Consider the following 23783-nt stretch of genomic DNA (forward strand, 5'->3'; position numbering starts at 1 on the left):
CTTCTAGAAACGTAAAGGCATTTGTGAACTTTGCTTTTCTCTGACTGGTGTGAAGAAAATAATTTACACCCCTTTTTAAAGAAGAGAATCTTGTCTGGGTTTCCCATAGAAGAGTTTCTGATTCTAGCTTGTTGTGGCATTGTAACATCAGCAAAAGCAAAGCACACCTGATGTGAATACAACAGAAAAGCCCTTGCTGTACAAGTACTCTTGCCAGCAAGGGAGAATGGAAGCCAAATTGGCAAAGGGCATAACTTGGAAAAATTGGATATATGCTTTGGCTGTGCTGCACTTGAAGAAAATTCCCACTATTTCTGCTATTTTCAGAAGGCCACGGCTTGGGAAGCCTGGTCGGAGCAGTGCTCCTTGCAGCACGCTCGTCAATTCTTGTTTCTCCTTCTTGGTGTTGAAATAGTTTCCCTTTGCTGGGAAACATGTCACTGGGATTTCCACTGGAGGAAAAAGGGGGTTGAAGTTGCTGGAAAAGAAAGCCTGGCTCTTGTGTAAGCAAGCAGTTTTGGGGAGTTATGATGACCTTCTTCTAGAGAAGCGCGTGGATTTGTGTGTGTCCTCTGCAGAGATATTTGCCCTTTTGCTTTTGTTCCCTTTCTGAAACAGGCTTAAATAATATCATTTCAGAGGGAGTCACATGTTGACTTGGAAAACTGCTAGTCCATGCTTCTCCCAGAAATATTTCTTGGCATTTCATTTTTGCTGTGGCTTGTGATGGCTCGGGAGGCTATTGATGCCTGACAGCTGGTACCTGCAGCTTTACCACGAGTGCTTTGAGGTGCCAGCACAGGATAAAGAGTGGTGTGGTGTGAAGATTCCAGCATGGGATGCTGTCCCACCTCCAAGTAGGAGGTAGCCACTGCAAATCTTGCACCTTGCCTGTCCTCATGGGACAACTTCAGAAGTCCTCTTGCTTGAGGGAAGTTATGGTATTAGAAGTGGGAATTATGTCACCTTTGCCCTCCTGCCTTTGCTGCTCATTATGGAGTGATCAGGAGCTGGTGGCTTTTCTTGGAGGTGGACAGTGAGCCATAACCTCCCTAGTGAGATGGCCTGCAAACTCTATCTGCTTATGAAAGAGGACTTTACTTGGGAGTAAGGCCCTTTTAATAGTTGCTGGATATGTTAGAGCGTTTCCTCTACTGAGCAGCTCTTTGCCTTCCCAGTTTGGGATGACAAGTTTTGCTACTTACAGCTGAACCCAAACTTCGTCTCTCTCAGCCTAGAGGTGCTGTCCAGGTAAGCTCAGTGCCAACAGTCTGGGTCTGTTTCTCTGCAATACGTGGTTCTAGTGTGCTTAGACTTGCTGGGGTTTGATTGTGTTCAGCTTCTGTTAGTACTGTAGTTTGCTCCCAGTCCCATTTTGAGCAACATTTTTAGCATCTGAATTTCATTACCAGGGGAGATTTGGCTCCAGTGGTTTACTGCAAGTACGCTGCTTTCTGAGAAGTCTGTTGTAGAGCAACATTAGACATCGTGGCCACTGCAGTTCTCAAAAATGTCTCCTGTGACCCTGTGCCTCCAGAATAGCTCTGACTTTCTTAGCAAACCCTGAAGCCCCCTAAACCCAGGGTCACCACCACAACCTGACAAGGTGCCATCTGGGTTTGTCTGTCAGGCTGGTTTCCTGGAATGGGAAGAGTGTTCCATGATTACTCCATAGTTACAACACCCAGCCCACAGGAACTCTGTTTGCTTTGTGTTACTTCGTTTTGTTAATGCCTGCTTTGAGGGTTCAACTTATGGGAAATTTCTACAGACTTTGGTCTTTCAAAGTAGATCTTTGATAGTATTCAGAAGAGGCTTTTGTAAGTGCAAGTCCTTCAGCCCACTCAGGTCTTCTGAAGTGGAGTCATAAAGGTGGGTCCTCTAAAGTGGAGTAGATCAATTACACTTGAAGTTTGGGGCCAGGGCTTGTCCCTTGCTGGGTGGTGGCACCACACTCATCCCGTAGCTCAGCTTGGTGGGATCTGGTATTGCCTGGTGGGACGTTGCAGTGCTGCTGCACTGTGCCTGAAAAGCTCTGCTGCCACAAAGGGGAATTTGAAGTGGACTCTTGGATCCTTCAGCTGGCTCCGAGCCACTGGCACAGCCTGCTCAGCTTCATGTGGTGCTGGGATGGCTCCTTGGAACAGCTCTGGCAGCACCCAGCCCTTGCATGGCATCGACTCTGCTCCCTGGAGCAGAGTTGGGAACAGCTGGTGGGAGAGCAGAGACCTGTCACTGCCCAGCTGGGGAATGTCCTCGCCCGCAGGAGTCCACACCAAGGGTTACACACTTGTTGGCTGGGAGATGACGGTATGGAGACCCCAGGAAAGAATGAACTAAGAAAACAAATGAGCTCAGTTGGGCCTGCTGTGTAAGGGCTGTGCCAGATCTTTCAGGAAACAGCTTTTATAAGGAGAGTGGAGCCTTCCAAACTCTGTACAGCCCCACTGGCCTGGAGCAGATCCTGGCCAGTCTGCTTCACTGGAAACGTGAGCCTCGGCAAGGAGGGGTTGCCTGAGGCTGAGCTAACCTTGGCTGTAAAATTGCTTTTTAGGAAGCTTTAGCTACAGACAATAGTGAACTCCCAAGAAGGGAGGAAGAGAAAGGGGGGTTTGGTGAGATCATTTTAGAAAGAAGAATTGTACCTTCTTTCTACTCCTTTCCCAACCCACCAGCCTGCTCGATATGGGCATCAGTGCCACCCACAAACTTTGGGGCTTTTTTCCTAGAACAACTGTGGGGATGCTCATAGCTCCCCACAAAGGCCCTGTGAAGGAGGTGGAGGACAGCTCATCTGTTTTCTAGCTATGGTGCCTGACTTGCCCCAGTCCTGTTCCATCTTCATCTGAGCTGGAGATGGCATCCTAATTGCTACTTTCTGCTCTAGTAAGATGGACATCTCTCCTGTAGCATGGTTGGGTGGACAGTCCCAGGCTGTCTTGCAACCCCTGTGCAGGACTTGGCCAAGCAGATGTAAGGGTAGGACTCCTGGAAACACTGCCTGATCCCCCATCCCAGGAATAGCCCACGTAGCTGGCTGCTCCATGGGCTGGGATTAATTATGTGTACATTTGGAGCTGCCTTTTTTTGAAGTGAGTTTGGAACCTGTGCCAGGGAAAATCTGGATGTGATTTGAAAGGTGCAGAGAAGTGAATTCTTTCCGAGGCAGTGGGGCGGGGGCAGAGGGGGGGGAGTCCTTCAGGGTAAAGCAAGAGGCACAGCTGGTTTTCCACTCTTGAAATATCTGGCTGGGTTCACAGCCATGGTGGGCAGGGTGATGTGTTTCAGGTTCTCTGCCCCTCCAGCTTGCTGGAGATCCAGTAACAGCCTTTGGCTCAAGAGAGGTCTCCACCATTTTCGTTGTTGAAGTCCCTCTGCCTTGTGTTTTTTGGCTCCTTGCTCCCCATTTTAACTTCTGCTCTTCATGAAGAATTCCCACAGGAGGGAATAATTTGCAGAGCCCTGTTTCCCTGTTTGTTTGTTTGGAGAGATTAACCCCTCCTGTGGCCTGCCTGCTCTATCTCACACTGCTGGAGACACAAATTCCTTATCAGCCCTTTCCCCAGGCTTTCCTGGCACTTTCCAGTCCTGATGAAGGGCTGGGGCAGCAGGGGCCACACTACATTTCTTTGCAGCCCCCTCCCCCCCTTTAGAGCTGCTTCAGCACCATTTGCTTTGATTAGCCATAGAGGAGTTTGGTTCCTCCAGTCCTGGGAGAATGGAACCTTTCTGGCACCAGAGGAGTTTTCACGGCCAGACAGAATATTTCTAGCAGAGCGTCTCTTTTTCTTTGTAGGTATAAACAGATTTTTAAGATCCAGCAAAAGCAGGCATAACGTCCTGGAGTCTGGGTGCTTGCACAGGGAAATGTGCCAGGGCAGCCATTCTGTATTAGTGCCTTATCTCAGCCCTCTGTTTCCAAAATCAACTTGCTTGACACATTCCCAGGTGATAAATGTTCAGTCCACTCACAGCTTTGTTTGTATGTATAAAGGACAGTGTATTTTACCACACTTCTTTTGCAATGACTTTCTTGTGCTAGCAGGGCTGGAGGAGACTCACTGCTCTGATTGCTCATGCATAACATTATGTATGTAAAAAAAAAATCTAATCATCTCTGAGTCCTGGATTTGTGACAAGAGTGAGAAGCTGGTGGAGTCTGCAGCAGCACTGACCTTTCAGGCTGATGGAAAGCTCCACTATCAGCAGGATGTGCAGAGTTGCCTCCCCTCACATGTCTTCCCCTTGGTATTCCTCGTGCTGATGTTGAGGTTGAGGCAGGAGCACTGCTGGGAGGCTGTTAGGAGGAAAGTGAGTCTCTGAGGATGTTAGAAACATGCAATGACAGAATGATTTGGGTTGGAAGGGACCTTAAAGATCATCTCATTCCAACCTCTTGCCATGGTCAGGGACACTTTCCATTAGACCATGTTGCTCAGAGCTCCATCCAACCTGGCCTTGAACACTTCCAGGGATGGGGCAGCCACAGCTACTTCTGGAGCTACAGTGCTAAGTGTTGCAGAGACCAAATGAATAATGCAATGTGTTTCTCTTGTGTTATATAGTCCTTGGCTATGTGAAAAGCCCTGGTGGACAGCACTGTTATTCCCATTTTTAGGTATGGTCTAAGGAAAACATGCCCAGGAAAATGTTGCATCTCACTGACCCAGCAAGTTGCCCATTTTTCCCTTCCAGGAGGGAAGTGGTTTCCTGTGCTCTCTTGCCTTTCAAGTTGAGGATTTATACAGCTGTATTTGGCAGCATTGAAGGGTCTGCAATTATGTTAATTAGGCATTTTGATTAAAATCAGCTTTTTGTTAGAAAATAAACTTCCTTGTTGAAAAATACTAGATTGAGAGCAAATGAAGAGAGGAGCTGGATTTCCTGCTGGTTCATATGCTCCATGCCTGGGCTAATTTAAGATCACTTCAGTTGTGGTGATGTATTTATTCCCCAAACCTATATTATTTTTATTATTATTATTCACTAGCATATGTTTGTTAAACATTTAAATATTCCCACACCCAGAACTTATTTTTTCAGACATTTATAACATACCCACCCATCAGTGATTTCATTTTGGCAGACATAAAATCAAAACAGCTATTCCTTACTACTGCCAACAGAACTAGTGTGATCCATTCATCTTTTTTAAAATCATCATTCAAATAGAATCCTCTGCAGCAAATATGCTGTGATTGCTGATGGAAAGAGAAAACTGTTGATCATTTGCTTGTCTGATGGAAAATAATTGCTAAGGGCAATGAATGGAGCTCTGACCTGGTTGTTGTTCCCAGTCTTTCCAGACAAATTCTGTGTTCCCAGGCTATTCACCCTCAAAATCTAAAAGACAGATTGAATAGAGGGGTGATTTTTTTCACTGTATCATAAGAACTGCCAGACTTGGCTCTCGCAGGCTTTGAGAAGGAATGCACTTCAGAGCAGAGCATTTCCCACCATGAATGTCTCAGCCCCTCGCTGTCAACAGGACATAAATGAGGAGCAATCCTTCTGGTATGAGTTGGTCTGACCCCATGCCTGTCACTGGAGGGCAAGGACAGACCTAGCACTGAGTACGTTTGCTGTGTGCTCCCTTGGACAGTCCAGTTTCAAAGGCATTCTGCATTAACTGAGCCTAGCAGGAGACTTGGCTCCTCCATAAAGTTCTTGTTCGTTTTCTTTGCCAGCTGAAGTTGGGTTGGCTTAGTTCATCTCTGCTTAAAAAATGCATTGGCAGGCTGCACAAGTCATGCGTGGTTCAGATCCTGGCCAAGTCAGGGAGAAGCAGAGGAGGGTCACCCAGCCTTGGATTTAAAATTGCGATAAGCATGTGGCCATTTTCCCATGTCCTGTTCTTGGGTAGCTTGGTAAGATCCAGCTTCTGGCTTGAGCAGTGCCACAGCTCCTGTGAAGACTCACAGTAAGGGCTGAAGCCATGGTGTGACTCTCCAGAGTGCTTTTCCCTGTTCTCATGTTGCTTGCAAAGAGGGTGTGCTGGTATTTGGTTATGATGGGAGTTTGGGTTCTGGTTTGCCCCTTGGTGGCCTCTTTGATACGTGAAGGGGTTGCATGGATGGGCACGTTGCTTTCCCTACATTCAGGGGTGGGATTGGAAACCCAAGCAGGGACAAAAAGAGATGAGAGTTTCCTGTGATATTGGAGAACTGTCAGGAAGAACTTGAGGGAACTCCATTACCACCCATCTTCCCAAAAAGGAGTTTTCCAGGTGATTGTGTTGCAAAGCAGTGCCAGTTCCTGGTGCTCTGGGAAGTGGTCTGAAATCCTACCACATACCAAGCCTTTTGATCTCGAGTCTCTACCTGTATCTGTTTCACTGTCTGCTCATGGCTTTTGTCTCCTTAAATGCCTAAGAATCTGTTCCCTCTGAGAGCAGCTTGAAGCATTTAGGACTCATTAGACTTCAAAGGAAAGAGGCCCGTACCACAAGCCAGAGGGAAGGAAACAGAGTGGCAAGAGGATCCCATTAATGGAGAACAAAAATAAACCCCAGACAGGAAGGAAAATTCTATAGGTCTGACTCAGAGCTGCAGTCCCGACACAGTGGCTTTGACGACCAGTTTGTCACAGGAGTGACACAGAGAGAAACCCTCTGGTTTGGCTGCTGCCCACACTAGACCTGGATGCCCTGAGCAAGCTGGGAGCCTTCAGCAAGGGTCCCACCTGCACTGGTAGCTGCAGGGATGTCATTTGCCAGGAATATTGTCCTCCCAGTACTTGCACGCCAGCAAGCTGTGAGGTATCAGGCATGTGCTTGGATGAGAGCTGCTCCTCCATCATCACCACACTGGCAAGAGACCATGGGGATGCAGTTTGCTGGTAATTGTTTCCTCCTCTCTCTCCTTGAACATGCTTGCCACTTTAAATGTGCTTCATTCTGACAAGGTGTTTAATCTATGGGAGGGAATAGGCTTTTTTTTTTTGAGCTACGGTGCTTTTGTCAAGAAGAGGACACACAGGAAAGAGGTCCTGACAGAGTGATTCAAGAGAGTTGTTCGTGGGTGTTGTGCTGACCTGCTCTTCTCTCTCCATCTCTCCTGTTTCAGGGAAGATCCTCTTCCGCCGGAGTCACATCCGTGATGTTGCAGTCAAGCGCCTGATACCTATTGATGAATATTGCAAGGTAAGGGCAGGTTTCTTACATCCACCAGAGATGAACCCAACCTGATCGAGCTCAATCCTGATTGACTGATACTATATAATGGTGTGCCAGTGCTGGGAGAACAGGGAGTGTGGGTTATCCACTGCTATCAAACCCTTCCTTTGATGAAAACCCACATGAAAACATTCACTTTTCACTCCTCATGAAATGCAGAGGGCTTGGACATGCTGCTGGGCTTTCCCTTTGTCTTCTCCTTTCCTAAGATGTGTTGGTATTTGTCTGGTATAAACCAGAACCAGCTTTCCAGATGGGATGGAAAGGACCTGGCTGTGTCCTGTCTGGTACAGGTGGTTTGAAGCGAAATTCTTGTGCGCAGGACTAGGCTTGTAGGACTCAGTTCCTCAGGGAGCCTTTCCCATCTATTTGGAACATACCTCCTGTTTTATGTAGAAGACAGCACTTTCTTGGTGGGATGGTTCCAAACTGGGGTGTAAACTCCTGTTACTGGTTGCATAAACCAGTTATTTATGCAGGAGTGAGATGAGTTGTACCTGAAGAAAATTATTGGAAGCCAACAGAGATAAGGCTGAGACGATTTGTTCCATACTCTTGAAGAATATAAAACTGGACTTAAATTTAAGGGAAATTGTGTTTTTAGGGCATTTTTTTTGGTGGGGGGAAACAAAATACCAAAGTCCATAAAAAATTATTTTTCCACAAATAAAGTATGCCAGATCTCATCATGCCGAAGAAGGACATTAGTACTTGCAGCAGCTATGAAATGGCCTGAAGGCAGGACTGGTACCTCCAAAATCCAGTCTGAATGCTGTTGAAAACATATGCAAAGACTGCAAAACCTAAGGGAGGAGATGAGAAAATGGTGAAATATCCATTGCATTCCTTAGACACAGGAGGTGTGGAAGTGACTGTGTCCTGGGACTTTGCATGGTGGGAGAGGCTGTGGGTTTTGGGACTTGGCCAGACCTATGGAAGGGATTTCGTGGCTGGAATAACAAGTACAAGGATAAAGGTGAATTAGTAAATGCATCTTGACAGCTCTGCAGTGGGGCTGCAGATGAAAAAACACTGCAGGCCAGGAGAGCAGGTGAGAGCGGAGTGATGGAGATGTACAAGGTGTGCTTGGAGCTGTCGAGGGGGAAGCTGATGGTGCAAGTAACTGCTTGATTCCATCCAGGCATGATCAGCCCCTTGTCTTGTGAGTCACTGAAATGTGTCAGCTGCATAGAGACGCACACAACCGTAAATTTAATTTTTGGGAAGAAAAAGTCCCTAAGTGATAAGATGCTGCTGCTGACTCTTTCAGAACAATGCCATTAATGGCATAAAATATAATGAATCCATTTGACTTAACAACTGGAACATAATGGCTGATGTTATATGACCCACTTAGGGAGCTGGGCTCTCCTCCTCCCGTTAATGCATTACCAAGGAATACTGTGCTCGCCGTGGCCTTCCAGTTGCTGCTGCTTAACCGTAAAGCAGCTGAGCTGAGGGTGGGTGTGGGACCAAGGAAAGGCTGCAGAGATGCAGAATGAGCAAGGAATTATCAGGAGCAGGAAGATGTCCCTGCTTGGGCACGTCATGCTGCAGATCGCAGGGGCAGTGTCCCAGTCCCTTGCTGCCATGTCTGTCGTTGGAGGTGGATGTTGCTCTTGCTTGGAGGGTGGTGGCACAGAACAGAAATACAAAATGTCTCCTCCAGCTTTAGCCCTGCTGAGGGAGAGTTGAGGCTCAGGTGCATATGTTGAGAACATGTTCCCACAGAAAAAATTTTTGCTTTGTTGCCATCTGCTGCCAGGGAAGTAGAGTGTCTTTGTTCCCTGGGAGAGCCCTGGACAGGTGGGTGAAATCTGAGGTAGAAGCAGGGAAAAGGAGCAAGAGAGAGAACCATTGATTCCCAAGGCAGTGTTTTTGCTGGAGGGCTCTGTTTCAGGTCCCACCATACTAAAAGTTGTGCAATTTAAGATAAGGTGCAGGAAAAGCAGCAAAAGAATCAGAGCAACTGGTAAGAGCAGTCATTTGCTAAATGAGACTTCAAACAACCATAGGAATAACAAGGAGGGGGACTGAGGGTCTGTCCCATTTCTCCGGTTTGTTCTCTTTGTGTTCTACATCTATTGGTCTTTTTCCTGGTGTGGGAACTGCCTTCCTTCTGTCTCAAGGATTTTGAGAAAGTGTTATTGGAGAGTTCAGGAAGGAGCTGCAATGCTGTGGTGCTCTACCCCAAAGAGACAGGGTGGACCACTAAAAATATCACTGCCAGAGAATAATCTTTTCTCACTCCCTGGAAAATGGATTGCGATGCAACAAGGATTTTCTGTCTTTGGTCAGTAGCCTTTCTCCTCAGGCTTGCAGGCAACAGTGTGGGTGAGGTGACTTGCTGTGCCTCCAACACCATGGACTGAAGCCACGTTCTGATGGCCCTCCATAGTTCACTCCTTTGGGTGGCAGAGCCAGAGGTGGGACAGACATCATGCTATTTGTGCCACTGATTTAGTGGCCGTAGCTGCTGTAGACCATGGCCAGGTGGATTGCAGGGTGGCCTGCTTGACTCAGCCACCACTGTACCAGCAGAGTCAGCTCTGGGTGGGCTTCCTTCAGAATGTCCTAGGAAACAAGATATGGGTCTTGTCTTTCCTCCTTCCAGCACAAGGTGTTTTCTGTGATAATCCCCTGCTTTCAGAGGACATGGAGCTTTCTCTAGGCCACAAAATCGGAGTGATTTTGGCGTGGGAGAATTGCATAGATCATGGGATGCTGGAACTGGGGAGTGGTACCATGTGGGAATGGCAAGTGATACCACATGGGAATGGCATCCATGCAAAACTTGATCTTTGAATAGCCCTTCCCTGGACCCAAAAGCCGTGGAGTGAGTAGTTTTCTCTCTCCTGTCTCTCACATGATCTTGTTCGCATCTGGCCCGTGATTAGTGGTCTGACTGTCTGCTGTGCTGGCAGTGAGTGACTGTCTGCTGAATGGCTGGAAGGGCTTTTAGGGGCCAGCAGTTAGGTCAATATGTAGCCACATCTGATCTGTGTGGTAACCCTGGGGCTTTGCAGATGTGGCTTCGTCTCCAATGCAGCAATGAGTGGAGGTTTGGTTGCCCACACTGCTGTCACGAGACTGCTGTGACAGCACGTAGAGGGGAGTGGGAATTATACAGAAAATTGGTTAAACATCTGCTCCAGTTTGGGCTGCAGCACTGCTCCCTGATTTCAAATGGTCCCTATTTTAATTGCATTAGGTTCTTTTACTTATTGCAGTTGCCATCACCTGTGACTCCATTCCCTTGCACGAGCAGAGGGCAGGCAGGGCTCTCTGCCAGGCAGCTGCCGTCCTGCAAAGCCCTCATTGCAGCCCACGTTGGAAAGGACCTGCAAGAGCTCTGGCCAAGGCAAATATTGCTGCCCCAACCTCTGCCCCCAGCCCCCCCAGCCAGACCCACTTTCATTCTGCAAGTCCCACTGTTGAATCTTTTTTGCAACAGGCTTCCTCAGAGGGAAAGGAGAAAAGTAGAGGCAGTTTGTATCTCCTGCCATTCCACAGCAGCATAGTGGCCTTCCAGCCCTTGCCCTGATGAGCTGGTGTCCGTGCTTTTGCCTCCTGTTGCTCCTCTCCCTGCCTCTTCCCAAGCTGCCATTGCCCAGCGGAGCATTTTTGGGATGTGCTGGTCAGGGCTGATGGCACTAGGAGTTTGCCACATGTAAACTGCCCAGCCTTTCCCAAGGATAACAGCTCCATGCCCCCAGCATGGCTGGGAAACTGAGCTCTGCCACGGTCAGAAGGCTGGATGCCAGGATGGACATCCCTGTGGCTCTTACCCTGCAAGGGAACATCTGCCCCAAAGGCTGGAGCTGGGCTAGGCAGGGCCTGAGCAGTCTCTGCTTATTCTCCTTTAGTCTTGCGTGTGGTGAGTGTAACTGAGGGGGCTCCCTGGGTCTTGCTCCACTTTGGTGTGTGTTTGCTGTAGCTCTCCCCAGCCTGGATCTGTGCTCCTGTGTGCAGGAACCATGTGAGTGCCAAGCTGGATGCCATGTCCCAGGCCCCTGTGCTCCGAGGGCCTGTCCTCACCCAGCCTCTTGCACAGCCTTGATGCTTCCCATCACTGTTGTCTCTGTTTCCTCCTCAGGCTCTGATCCAGCTGCCTCCCTACATCTCCCAGTGTGAGGAGGTTCTCCAATTCTTTGAGACGCGACCTGATGACTTGACACCCCCCAAAGAGTAAGTTGGTTGGGCAGCTGCTACCTCTGGGATGGTGAGGAAACACAAACTGCCTTGAACTTGTTGATATCTGTGAGTCTGACGTTCATCAGCTATTCCCCCACAAGTCACAGATCTGGGATTAGGAGACTTTCTTGGAGAGGGAGCATGGGCTGTGCAGCTCAAGGTGGACACCTCTGACCAGTCAGACAACTCCTGTCTTAGCCTTCTCCAGTGGGGAAGTGGAAACACTTCTCTGGGACCCCATGAAGTGCTGGTCTCCTCCTGAGCCACTTCCTACCTGCAAGTACCTGTTTCAGAAACATGGTCAATCTGAAAAGCCTCATTTCACATGGTTACTAAGAACCTCTGCCTCGTTTGAAGGGCTCTTTCCCTTAGCCAGGTCCACGAGCCCCATCCATATCAACGCTCCGGAGCCTTTCCATGCAAACCGAGGAACATTTGCAGGGAATTTTGCGTCCCTTACGCAACTCTGTGTGGTTATAAGTCTTGTGACTATGAGCTGCTTTGGCCAGGAGCCACCCATCTCTTACTAATCACAAGCAGCATAAATCTGAGCAGCCGCCTCCATCTCCTGCTATGCTGCTCTCTTTTTATGCTGCATGTGACACAGTGCATGGCTCTACCAGGGCTTGAGCAATGGAGGAGGCCTGATTAATTGTGAGAGAAAAGGCAGTAAATTGATTTGACAGCACTCTGTATTGGAAGGGTGTGGAGGTAGATAAAGGCATTTTGTTTTTGTCTTCTGAGGAGTGACTGAGCCTGTCAGGTCTCCAGCTAAGTATCATGCTTGTGTGGACTGTATCTTCTCTCTGGGTTTTTGATTATTTTTGTTCTTTCTCACAATTCCCCCTTCCCCCACCTCTACTTTCCTCCTTTGGCTCCTGTTACTATTTGCCTGGCCTGTCATCATTCCTCCTGCAGCTCGTGGTCACTGATGAGATTGGTCTGAGGGCCCCAGAGCCCATTAACTAATTGCTTGCTGTCAGCTGACGCCATCATCCATCCTGCCCAGCCATTGCTGACCACTTAACCTTCCACCCCATTGGTCATTCCTCAGGGAAGGCGTCACCTCAGGGACAAGCGAGAGACACAGGAGAAAGATGAGTTTGCCAAGGACATCGGGGGGAGGGTATCATGGGGGTTAACAGCCCCTGGGGCTGTTTTGGGATGTGGGGTGCTGCCTGTGCATGGGTCTTTGAGCCCTGAGTGAGGGTGGTGAGCTGCTTTGCAATAGGAGTCAGCTTTGGAACCTGCCTGTAGCTGAGGCACCTTCATCCATAGTGGAATGAAGGGCTGCTTCAGTTTTGCACCCACTTTCCTCACCTTTATTTTGTCTAATAGGCTGAGCCAGAAACCAGGCAGGGTGTGGGCTGTGGCCAGAACAAGGAGCATATTCCAGTGTGGAGGGAGATGTATGGGTGCTGAGCAGCAGCCCCAGAGTGGTGCAGCTCTGTGCCTGGCTGTGTTTGAAGCTGTAGCTTCCAGCCCTCCGTCCTTGCAGCAATCATGCCATGTCCCTCATCACCTCCCTGGTTTGGGTCTGAGAAACAAGGGGAACCAGATGCAACAGCCCGAAACCAAATCCCAAGCACATGCTTGGGTTGTGGGATCCATCCTCAGGGACATCCCACAGCATCCTGTAGCACCACTTGGCAGCTCCTGGGTGCAGAACTACTCTGTGTTGTGTGAGTGTTTGGCCTTTGCAGTTCTGGGTGGGTGAGCAGGTGATGCACCACTGAATCCAGTGGTAGTCATGCCTCCCCCTTGCATGCTCCTCTCCAGGGAGGGCAGGCAAGCTTGCAGCACACAGAAGGACTTACTGGGTGGCTCTTTTCCGTCTGCCTCCAGCAGCAAAATGCTACAGCATCTCAAGGACATCTCTATTGTGTTCCCCATCCCATTCTGAATGCCAGAGGGGTATTTATTAGCTACAATACAAAATGCTAATTAATAAAAGTCCTTGACTCTCTCTCCTCTGGAGAGATTGGTGGGAGCTTGTTCCTGAGCCCCGAGTGCTGGCAGGTCGCCAGGTTACCAATAACGAGATGGGAGCTGTGATAGACGGCTGGGCTGGATCAGACGTGATGGCGTGTCTGGGGTTTGGCCGGATGTCATCATTCATCCAGCAGATAAATACTTTTCTCCGGGAATTTGAAAGAGAGCCAGGCCATGAACGGAGTGGGAAAAAAAAAAAAAAAAAAAAAAAGGGAAGATTTTTATGTTGGGTGGTTGAAAGGCGGGAATGAGGGAGGGTAAAAGGACTGGTCAGCACGCTCGGTGCCAAGCCAAGCAGCCACTCTCAGGGCTCTCAGGGCTCCGTGGGTGGGAGCCTTCCTGCTCTCTGTCCTCTCCCTTGGCTTCCCTGGTTGACACCTCTGGTCCCAGCATGCCCACAAGAGTGGCAGCTGGTGGCACTGAAGGGGATGTGCCTTTGAGTGCTGATGGATGTGCCTTTGAATGCTCTTTTGTCTGGGATGCAGATGAGGGTCCCCCTAACTTGCATCACCCCAGGATGTCAAACCCCTTTCAGGGGCCACAGCTGACTGCAGTCTGTGGAGCTCCGATTTAGCTGCAAAGGGTGAATTTAGTCCTTGGATCTGGCAGTGTCTGGGAAAGGAAAGAGGAGGTTGGACAGCCCATGCATTTGTCTCCAGGCCCCTGTGGTGTCTGCTTTCCCCAGCACTGGAGCTCTCTCTGGGCCAAGCCAGGGCTCTCTGCTTTCCTGCAGTGCAGCTCCCTTCAGTGTCCCTGTGCTGGTGTTGGGAGCACCAACACAAACAGGTCACTGCTGGATCCCATCCCTGTAAGCTGAGTTCCTCAGCCCTTCTCAATCTCTTGCCTGCTCTGCAAGCTCCAGCCTGTCCTGTGGAGAGGGAAAGGGTCAAATACTGACTTTGTGCCTCCTTCTTCCACCATCACTTCCAGTTGTGTGGGACATTACAGCCAAAAGTGGAGTTAAGACAGGAGTCTCCAGCAGTTGGAGGGTGGAAGAGGGAGGTGAAGCCCTTCCTCTATCCCCTCTTTCCTCATCCCCAACTTTCCTGTGTACTCCTGCCCGGACAGACCACTTCAAACAGGAAAGCAGACGGAGATTGCAGTTTTTCCACTGGCAGTGACAACTGGTGGCTTTTGTGATGTGGATCCCTGTCCAGCAAGCTCTGGACTGGGATAACTCAACAGCTTCTGCCCAGTGGTTTGTCAGTGAGGCTGAATTTGGAGGAAATTTGGAAGAGCTGACTCTACTGAGCAATGCAAAGGGGGCAGGGGAAGAAGGAAAAGAGAAATGGTTATGGAAAAAGAAATCTCCAGAAAGTTGCAGTCTGGGGGGATGTGGGATTTTTCTCCTCAGTGTTGGATGGAATCCCTATATTTTCAAAGAAGAGGAGTCATCAAATTCCTGCTCCCCACATATCTCAGCAGGTCTGACCAGCAGCAGGATGTCCGGCTGTTGAGGTGGGAAGTTGCTGTGCATACCCCCCTTACCTCCCACCCACCCTTTTTCAATTTGAAGCTGTTTTTAACCGCAGCAGAGAGTTTCTGGAATAAGGCTGGGGAAGTCTGAATGGCTGGGCACAAAGCCACTGCTGAGTCAAGGCATTCAGCTGCTCGCTCTCCTCGCCAGCTGAATTTCGGCTGTGCAACATGAGGGAGCCCAGGTTAACTCTGTAGTAAACAATACAATAGTAGTTATTAATAAGTTATTAATATTCCTGAGTAGTTATTTAACCATTCCCCACAGTTACAAGTGGGATTTGGTGGGGAAGGAGCCGTCTTGGTGGAGCTTCCCAGAGGCTGGTGACAGGAGAAACCTCTCGAATTTAAAGCATCTTTCATTATTTTCTTTTTGGTAGTTGAGCAGCCCATCAGGTATAAGACACCTTAAGTTACTGGTTTGAACCTTTTGGATTGTGAACCCTTTTTTTTTTTTCCAGTGAGGGCACAAGCACAGCTTTTAAAAACTATTTTCTTCCTTTATATATGCCTGGGTATCCTCTGAGCTCACATCCACAACTCGCCTTCCTGCTCTTTCTGCCAAACAGCCCGTGGCTGGAGGGAGAGGATTTTGGGGCGTTTCAAGGGCAGTTCAGCTCTGCTGCTGTGTATGTTTTCTTTGCTGGGGTGGAGGACCAAGTGCAGAGGGAGTAACCCTGCTCCTCCCTGCCAGGGAAAGCATCACTGGAGGGAGCAGGGGATGGGCAGGACCCAGGGTTCAGCTGAATCCCAGCTGCTGCTGAATCAGCAAAGGGCTCTCAGTGCCGGGGGCTGCCTGTGCCATCCGGGCTGGAAGGTGCCTGGAAATGAGGTGAGAGCTGACCAGATGAGGAAAGGGTGTGCTGCTAATGAGGTTATTCCTGCAGCAGCCTCACTTACTCTGTCAGTAACCCCTTGAAGCCCTGGTGCTGTGCAGTGATGTGGGGGTGGCACTGGCAGTCACAGTAGTAGATTGCTTCCCACATGGAGACTGACAGGGAATCCAGGCAGGCACCAACCCCAATAAATCAGGGAAGGGAGAACTGGGCTAAAATGAGTCTCAGGCCTGATTTGATCTGATTGGGCCAACTTGTCTCTCGTAGGGGGAAGGACATTGATCTGTTGGAGCTAGTCCAGAGGAAACCACCAAGATGTTTAGACGGATAGAGCACCTCTCCTACGAGGAAAGGCTGAGAGAACTGTGTTTGTTCAGCCTGGAAAAGAGAAGGAAGGCTTCAGGCTGACCTAATTGTGGCCTCCCAGTACCTGAAGGGAACCTACAAGAAAGAGGGAGAGGGACTTTTTACAAGGGCCTGGAATGACAGGACAAGGGGGAATGGCTTCAAACTGACAGAGAGTAGGTTTAGATTGGATATTAGGAAGAAGTTTTTTCCTGTGAGGGTGGTGAGGCCCTGGCACAGGTTGCCCAGAGAAGCTGTGGCTGCCCCATCCCTGGAAGTGTTCAAGGCCAGGTTGGATGGGGCTTGGAGCAACCTGGTCTAGTGGAAGGTGTCCCTGCCCATGGCAGAGGGTTGGAATGAGATGATCCTTAAGGTCCCTTCCAACCCAAACCATTTTGTGATTCTATGAATGGTCCTGCTCAGGACCATAGTACTGGCAGCCATTGTGGGTAAAAGCTTTGTGTTTGGTCCAAAGTGTCAGAAGAGGATGATTGACAAAAGCATATTTCCATCATTAAAACAGGGAGAAAATCTGTTCCTTTCCCTCGTTTCCATAAATTGGAAGTGCAGACTTGTAGCCAGTATCTTCCTTAAGCAAATGTCTTTTCTTCCTGCTTCCCCGTAGCTTTTTGTGTGCTTACTTCTCCTTGTAGTTGAGCTGTGCCAGGAGCAAAAGTTTTCCTTGTCACCTTTGTGTGGTGTTTGGGGAACAAAAGGGGCATGAACTAGAAAAAGGGGGGGGAGGCTCAGGTCCCTACTCCAGGATGGAGTGACTGCCCCATGGAGGAAGCCATTCCAGGAGCTTTTGCTGGTCAACTAGAGATCCATGCATTGATGGCTTTTGGTTTGGATACTTGCTGGCTTGTGGCTTTTGGGTCGTGCCCTGCTATCCAGACAAATTACAGCTTGTGTACTGAACTGCTTGTTTCACAGTTCTCCTGATGCCTACGTGCAGATTCACCAGGATCTCAGCTCCAAAATAGCCATCTCCTTCCCTTTCTGCTGAGAACTATCTTTCCTAGATGACAACAGACAGAAATACCAGAGGGGTTGAATCCATTCTGCAAAAATACGCTTTGTGCCAGTTGCATGGGCAGAGCATTTGGGTTTCTGTGCTAACAGAGCAGGTTTCTGAGCCTGAGGGCTCAGCTTGGCTGATTCTCCAGTGGTTAAACACAGGGGCAGCCCTGGCACTGGAGTGTGGGGACAGGGGCTCCATTCAGAGCTCACTGGAGCGTTTGCTAAACATCAGTTCTCCCAAACAAGAGCTCTGTTGTACCCCCATTTCTCAGTCTCTCTTGCCTGCATAAATTTTTCTAATATCTCCAAGCTTGCTGAATACTTAGAAGATGAACTACCTCCTGACAGCTATTTTGGTGACCTTACTGTATTCCAGAAGGAATTTTTTCTTTACTAAGAGAGGGTTTTTTTATGCGGGAGATGTTTTCTGGGAATGCTGACTTCAGATCCATCTCATCTTGATGTGGCTCCTGTGTGGTTTTGCAGCAGCTGGAGTTATTTTCCTTCTGTTAGTGTTCCACTGTCCTTCACCTATTCCATGAGCTCACTGAGGCCAGGGCTGTGGGGCAGCAGGGATGGTGCTGAGGTCCCTGAGCCACATGTTGGGGCACCTTCCTCTCATGAGTCCCACTGCAAGGTAGGCTTTTCTACATGGCAGCCTCAGGGCCACCTGCAGCTCAGGGCCCTGCCTGGCCTAGCAGCCACCAAACATGCCTTAGAAAAGAGTTTAAAGCCAAGCAAGCCTGTAACAACTCTTCTTCATCACTGTTCTAGCTTTTAGGGTTTACCTGGTTTTATAATTAATGACTTAATTAACATTTCTTGCCTGAATTATGACCCTGTAAGACCATGCAGACTTTCAGTGTCCCCAGCATCCTGCAGTAAATAGTTTAACAGTTCACTTACATATTGTTGAAGAACAAAATCTTTGTGTTTGTTCTCAACCTGCCTCCCAAGCTCTCTACTTTGCCTCACACCCTTGCTGAACCCTTGTTGCTCCCCACCTCACTTCTTCCCGTCACTGGATCCAGAGGGATGCTGTCTGATACACTAGAGAAGATGCTTGAGAAACCTGACCCTCTTTCTCTAAAAAGAAAAAAAAAAAAGTGCCATGGGGATTATTAATTGGTGCTAAGAGTTCTCCATGTGGAGAAGTTTCCTTTCAGGATTGCTCCAGGGGATTATTAGGTTCTTGAAGGACACTGAACTGAGCCCACTGAGACTGTCCTGTTGGCTCAGAGCTTTAAGTGAGACTCCAGGCACATAGTAACCCTTGCCATCAGTGGGAATGTTATGGGAAGCACCTGGAGAACCATTCCTGAGTTTTAGCACCTGGGAAGCTCTGTGGGGCTGGTTGGTGGCACACAGCCATAGCTGTGTATTGGTGCCTTGTAATTGTGCTGTGGCTGCTGATTCATCTGCACAGCCTGGCTGGTGTGGGGGTTGGAGCTAAATGAGTTTTACAGTGGAAGGCAAAGTGGCCTTTCCTTCCCTTCTTCTGGAGCCTCCAGTTTCCAGGAAGCCGTGCCTGCAAGCTCTGATGCGTGACTTTCTCTGGTCCACTGGGATCGGAGGAGAAGGAGATGCTGCTGGGAGTTTATTGCTGTTTCCTGTCTTGTCTGAGCTCTTGTCCTCTCTGAGGTGGTGGGCTGAGGCTGCTGGTCTTCAGACCTGCAGCTCTTTGTAACCCTGCCAGGAACAACCCAGCAGCAAAGTGAAATTGCAGCTCCTTCCTTGCCCCCTCACTCAGATGGAGCAGCCGGTGAAAGGAAACAGGGGGATGAGTTACAGTAATAGGTTTAGCAGAAGGCAGGGGAAAAACAAGTTATTTCCATCAGTGCCCTGCAGTCAGCATGAGGGTGCCATGCCCACCTGCTGATCTCCAGTGGGTTCATCTGGCCTTGCTTTGCTTCCCTTCCCTGCTGTACCATTGAACTGGGATGAATTTAATGGGGCTTATTAATAAACTTTAATTTAGTTCTGCAGTGCAGTCTCTCTGTAGAAATAGAGTGTCTTTGGGATGCTCTGTCCAGTAGATTCCTCCATTGGTCTATGTACCTGGGACATGGCATTCAGGTCTTTGCACAGTCTGTGATCTCTGAACTCAACAGTCTACAGTTTCTAGGTAACAATGTCCCATTTGTTTCTGGTCCAACTTCGTTGCATTTTGTTTAATTTTATTGATACCTCCATGGATGAGTACCAGAGGTTTAAGGTGCAGAGGGAGAGAGGGACTGGGAGGAGAAGGCATTGCCAGCAGAACACATTCCCAGGATGGGTGAGCCCTAAAGGCAGCCAAGTCCCCACATCACCCCGTGGCTCTAGGGGAATAAAATGACTACAGCTAATTACAGTCTGAAAATGCAGATAAGCTTGAAAGAGAATGAAGCATAGCCCAGCTCTGGCTTTCTCACTGAGCATGGAGGGATTTCTCTGCATAGCCTGAAAACAGGGAGGGAGGGAGAGTTTTGCCAGTGGACATGATAAGCAGATGAAGGGGCTCCTGTGGTCCATCTGGGGTGGTCCAGCCACTTTTCCAAGCAGTGGTCAGGCAGCTCAAAGTCTGAGGAGAGTCCTCTTACCACCAGGTGAATGTTTTCCTCCTTGGAAACTCTAGTCCCTGCTCTGTGCTTGTTACTTCTCCTGGAAGTAACAAGAATCAATGTATTATCTCCTTGTACTAGAATATTTTGCCTTGGTCAGATGGTCTTGACCAGTCACATGTGTGAGTCTGAGGAGTGGGAAAAGCAATGTCTTCTGTAAGTGAAGAGGGAACTGGTTACCATCAGCCCACGCTACCACAGCATTTCAAGGCCAGAGTGGTGAATTATGTGAAAGTGCTGAGAGCCCTTTTGTGGTAGCATGGACTGCTGTGGCTGAGCTGGGAACAGGGCTGGTGCATTTGTTTGGATTTCAGGCTGGTTGGGTGTCTTAGTTTGTTACTCAGAGGTTTTTTAGGTTTTTCTGGCCCATATTTTCCTTGGTTTGGATTTCATTGTGCCTGCAGAGTTGTGTTTGTGCCCTGGGTTTGAGGCTGTTCAGCAACCATGTTTCTTGGCAACATTCAGAATAGAGAAGGGACCCAGGACCAGTAGTTTCTAAGCCATCTCATCAGTGGTGCGGTCAGCGGGCCAGCCAAAGTGAGAGGACTTGGGCTGAAGCTCCCCCATTGCCTCCTCACAACCACCAGTAGCTCCTGCTTACTCTGTCCTGAAGGCTGCACAGCCCTGGTGTTCATCCTTTCAACAACACTTTAATGACTTGTCCTGTTTTGGGGTATAAATGATTTCCCCTTTCCCTCCACTCCCCAATCTTGTCCCTGAGAGAAGCATGGGACATGGAGGAACTCTAGTATTTCCCTCTTTGTCTGTTTTCAAACTGGCACCCACTTCTGTGGGAGCTGTGGTTTGTGCTGGGATCAGTTTTGAGGGTTTTGGCTTCCCTAGCTCCTGACTGCTGCCTTATCATCCCAATCCACCCACCTTCACCAAGTGACATGGTGGGAGTTGTAGCTGTCAGACCAAGCCACCAAGGAGGCCAGGCCAGAAACCCAGGCTTCCCCTGGGGAAGACAAAACATTAAATTACTCAATGAAAGGAGGGGAGAGATGGGCTGTTTGCAGGGTGGGTGGTGCCCCATGTCACCCGTGGAGACATTAGCTGGTTGAGGAAGGTCAGTGGCCCCACCAGGGCCAAGCACTGCTGTGCTTTCCTGGGTGGTTTGTCACTTGACCAACAACCCAATTGCCCCATCCCTCTGCTGATGCTCTTCCTTCTCTTTTTCAGGGAGCCCATTGGAAAGAAGAGGTCTGGTAAGGACTCCTTTCCTCTCTGCTGGTTACACCAACTCCTCCTTTCACCCACAGCTGTGGTCTCCTGGAGCAGGGCAAGGGCCTGGCCCCATGGCAAGACAAACCCCTGCTTTGCTCCCCTGTGGGACTTCCCAGCACAGTGTGTCCCCTCCATCCACCTGGGATTTCACTGCAGCCTCCAAGTCCTGATCCCATGTCCCCTGCGCCTCCTGTGGCGCTCCCAAAGGTGGGTCAGATGCCCACAGCTCTCCACACTGTGCTGGCCTCCCCCTTCAATCATTAATTGAGCTGTTGCCACCATTGCTGCCGCCCCCAGGTTCATTTCCCTCCCCGCCTCATGCCTTGTCTCCCGTTCGTTTTGTTCCTCATCAGGGTTTATCCAGAGAACGGCCTCTTTCCTGCAGAGAGGTACTAACAGCTGCTCACTGCCCGGCCCTTGCTCTTGCTTTGCCTTTCTCTGGGGGGACCCCTGCTCAGGCTGGGTGGGCAAGACCCTTGCAAGAGGCTGTCACGTCCCTGGTAGCTTTCTGTGGTGGCTGGTGGACACGGGGCAGTAGTGGAGCCGAGGTCCGGCAGGCTGGGGCTGGGGCTTGGCTCTTGGTGCAGGGGATGTGCCACAGGTCCTGGGCGAAGGTCTGCGGGCATGGGGATGCAAAATTTCAAAAATCCAGAGGAATGTCTGAGCTGCCTGGTGGTCAGTGTGAGGTGGAAAGTCTCCCGATGCAGCAGTAGGTCCTGCTTTTATGATGGCACCAGCTGGGAGCCTTTGGGAAGACAGTTGGGGCTGGGATACTCTACCCCTGCTCCTTATAGAGGGAAACATCTCTGAAATAAACCCTAGTTGGTGTGTTTTAGCCTATAGAGAGGAGAAGGAGAGAGGAGTGGAAGAGCCTTTGATCTGTGGATTAAGGAGGCGTCTTTCAGCTACTGAAGCTGCATATTTAAAAATAGTGTGAGGTTCTTTGGGAAGCGTGAGGTTCTTTGGGAAAGTTCTGCGCCTTGGCTGGATGGAGATTCTTCTGAAATAGGTGGTGGAAAGGATTTTGGCCAGAGAGTTGGCACTGCCATAAGATGTGTAAGCAAATTCACCTCTAGATGAGTGGGTTCCTCTTGGAGGAGAGAGAAGTACAGGGGAGACTCAAAGACTTGTTTCCGCTTTTTTTCCACTGGAGCTGCAGGTCATCCCTCCTTCAAGAGCTTATGGTGTCCCAATGTCTTAACTGAGATTAGCTGTAGGAGGATGCATGTGGAAAGCTCTGATGTTGTTGACTTGAACAGTGGCTCCTGGTTTTGGTCTGTTCTCACAGGCAGGTCATAGTTGGGTGCTCTCCTGATGGACTAACGGGGTTTTACAAATGTGGTTAAATCTTTGGACAACATTTTCTCCTCAAACTCTGACTGCTCTCTGTCAAAGCAGGACATTGGGATGGTCATTTTGAAGCTCTCATGGGCCATTTGCAAGCACAGACTGCAGTACTGGCTTTCTTGTTCTGAAGTGAATCTTCACCTAGCTTTGGAGGCAGAGAGAAGCATCTGGCTGTGGGTGGGAACAAAAAAAGACTGCAAATATTTTCCTTCTCCTGTTTTGATGAAACAAATGTAAAACAAAGATACAATCTCCCTCATCTTGAAACCTTCTCTTGTGTGCTGCCTCAGCAGGAACATTTGGTGAGTAAGGGAAGAGTGTTGTGTTTCCCTATGAGATCAGTATGTGCTTAGATCATTTTTACTTCTGTTCACTTACATAGGCAAGAGAAGAAAAGGCCTTTCTAGGGTTGAGAAGAAGAGGAAGAAAATTTCTGCTGCGTAACTCAGTTCTTTGAGGGCAAAATTCAATTTAAGGACACTGGCTGTTAAAGAAGCAGGAACTTTTCTCCTGCTCATGTAAACAGCTTCATCCTGCCTTCCCACTGCATTCATAGACAGCTTCACTCTGCCATCCCTTTGGCATGGTGAGTTTGTAAGGGTCACAGGGATGTTGCTGAGGTCAAAGAGAAAACACTCTTTGGGATGCTGTTCACTTGACAGTATTGAGAGGGAGAGAATGGTAAGAATTTGGGTAACAACCAAGCCAGAGCCTGCTCTGGCAGGGCAGGATGTGAAATTCTGCCCATGGCAGCTGGCATATGTGCAGGAGCCATGAGGGAAAGGTGTTTGCTTGCAGCAACGGTCGATGCCTCATGCCAGACATGTTCAGAGACTCCTCTCACTCTCTTGCATTTTCTGGCAGCAGAAACAGAGTTTGGTTCTGCTGCTGTCACCCCAGTTCTTCATATACCTTGAGGAGATTCATCAGGTCCTCAAGCCAGCCCTGCTCTGAGGTAACAAATATGCAGCAAGGCACAAAAGAACGCTAATCCAGGATCTCCCTGAGGAGGGGTCATCCAATAGCTGCTAACAAAAAAAAATCATGAGAATTTTCTAATAAGCAGTTTCCCAATTGCTTATTTCTCCCAGCATTGCCAGAGAAGGGGTGAACTGCTCTTGAGGAGAGTGTTGGAAAGAACTCTGAGCTCCTGCCAGCAGCAAGCCCTGGATTTAAGCAAACACTGGGATGCGAAGTGGGTTAGAGTGCTGCCTGCCCTCAGCCTCCTGTGGTGACCAAGAGACTCAGGTGACATTTGCTGTGTAGAGGAGGGCACGGTGTATGTGAGCATTGGTAATAACATCTGCTTTCTTTGGTGAGGTTTTTTACCAGTGTTTGTAATCCCACATGTCTGTGAGCCTCAGGCGTGGGCCTGGGCTCTGTTCAGCCTGCAGCTTGAGAGGGGCGGGTTATCCCTCAGTCTCTGGGATTCTGAAGACTGACTTGGCCACTGATTTAGGTACATCTAAAAGTAGTCATCGTATCAGTCCCCAAGGCGTTTCTGTTCTCTCCTCATCTCACAGTTGAACAGAAAGCACAGATGGAGAGTCATGGGTTTGTTGCAGCACT

The 23783-nt window shown here is 49.1% G+C and overlaps 1 protein-coding gene across 1 annotated transcript in view; it reads left to right on the forward strand.

Annotated features, from left to right (window-relative positions):
* The window catches only part of SH3PXD2B (SH3 and PX domains 2B), a 70094-nt gene that overhangs the window by 30643 nt on the left and 15668 nt on the right, over nt 1–23783 (forward strand). The window contains exons 4-6 of the mRNA XM_017822864.1: nt 7065–7141; nt 11271–11362; nt 20823–20848. Coding sequence (XP_017678353.1) covers nt 7065–7141; nt 11271–11362; nt 20823–20848 — 195 coding nt within the window. The remainder of the gene's footprint in view (nt 1–7064; nt 7142–11270; nt 11363–20822; nt 20849–23783) is intronic.

The sequence above is a fragment of the Lepidothrix coronata genome, unplaced genomic scaffold (assembly GCF_001604755.1).
Source record: "Lepidothrix coronata isolate B3197 unplaced genomic scaffold, Lepidothrix_coronata-1.0 Scaffold100, whole genome shotgun sequence".
Taxonomy (NCBI): Eukaryota; Metazoa; Chordata; class Aves; order Passeriformes; family Pipridae; genus Lepidothrix; species Lepidothrix coronata.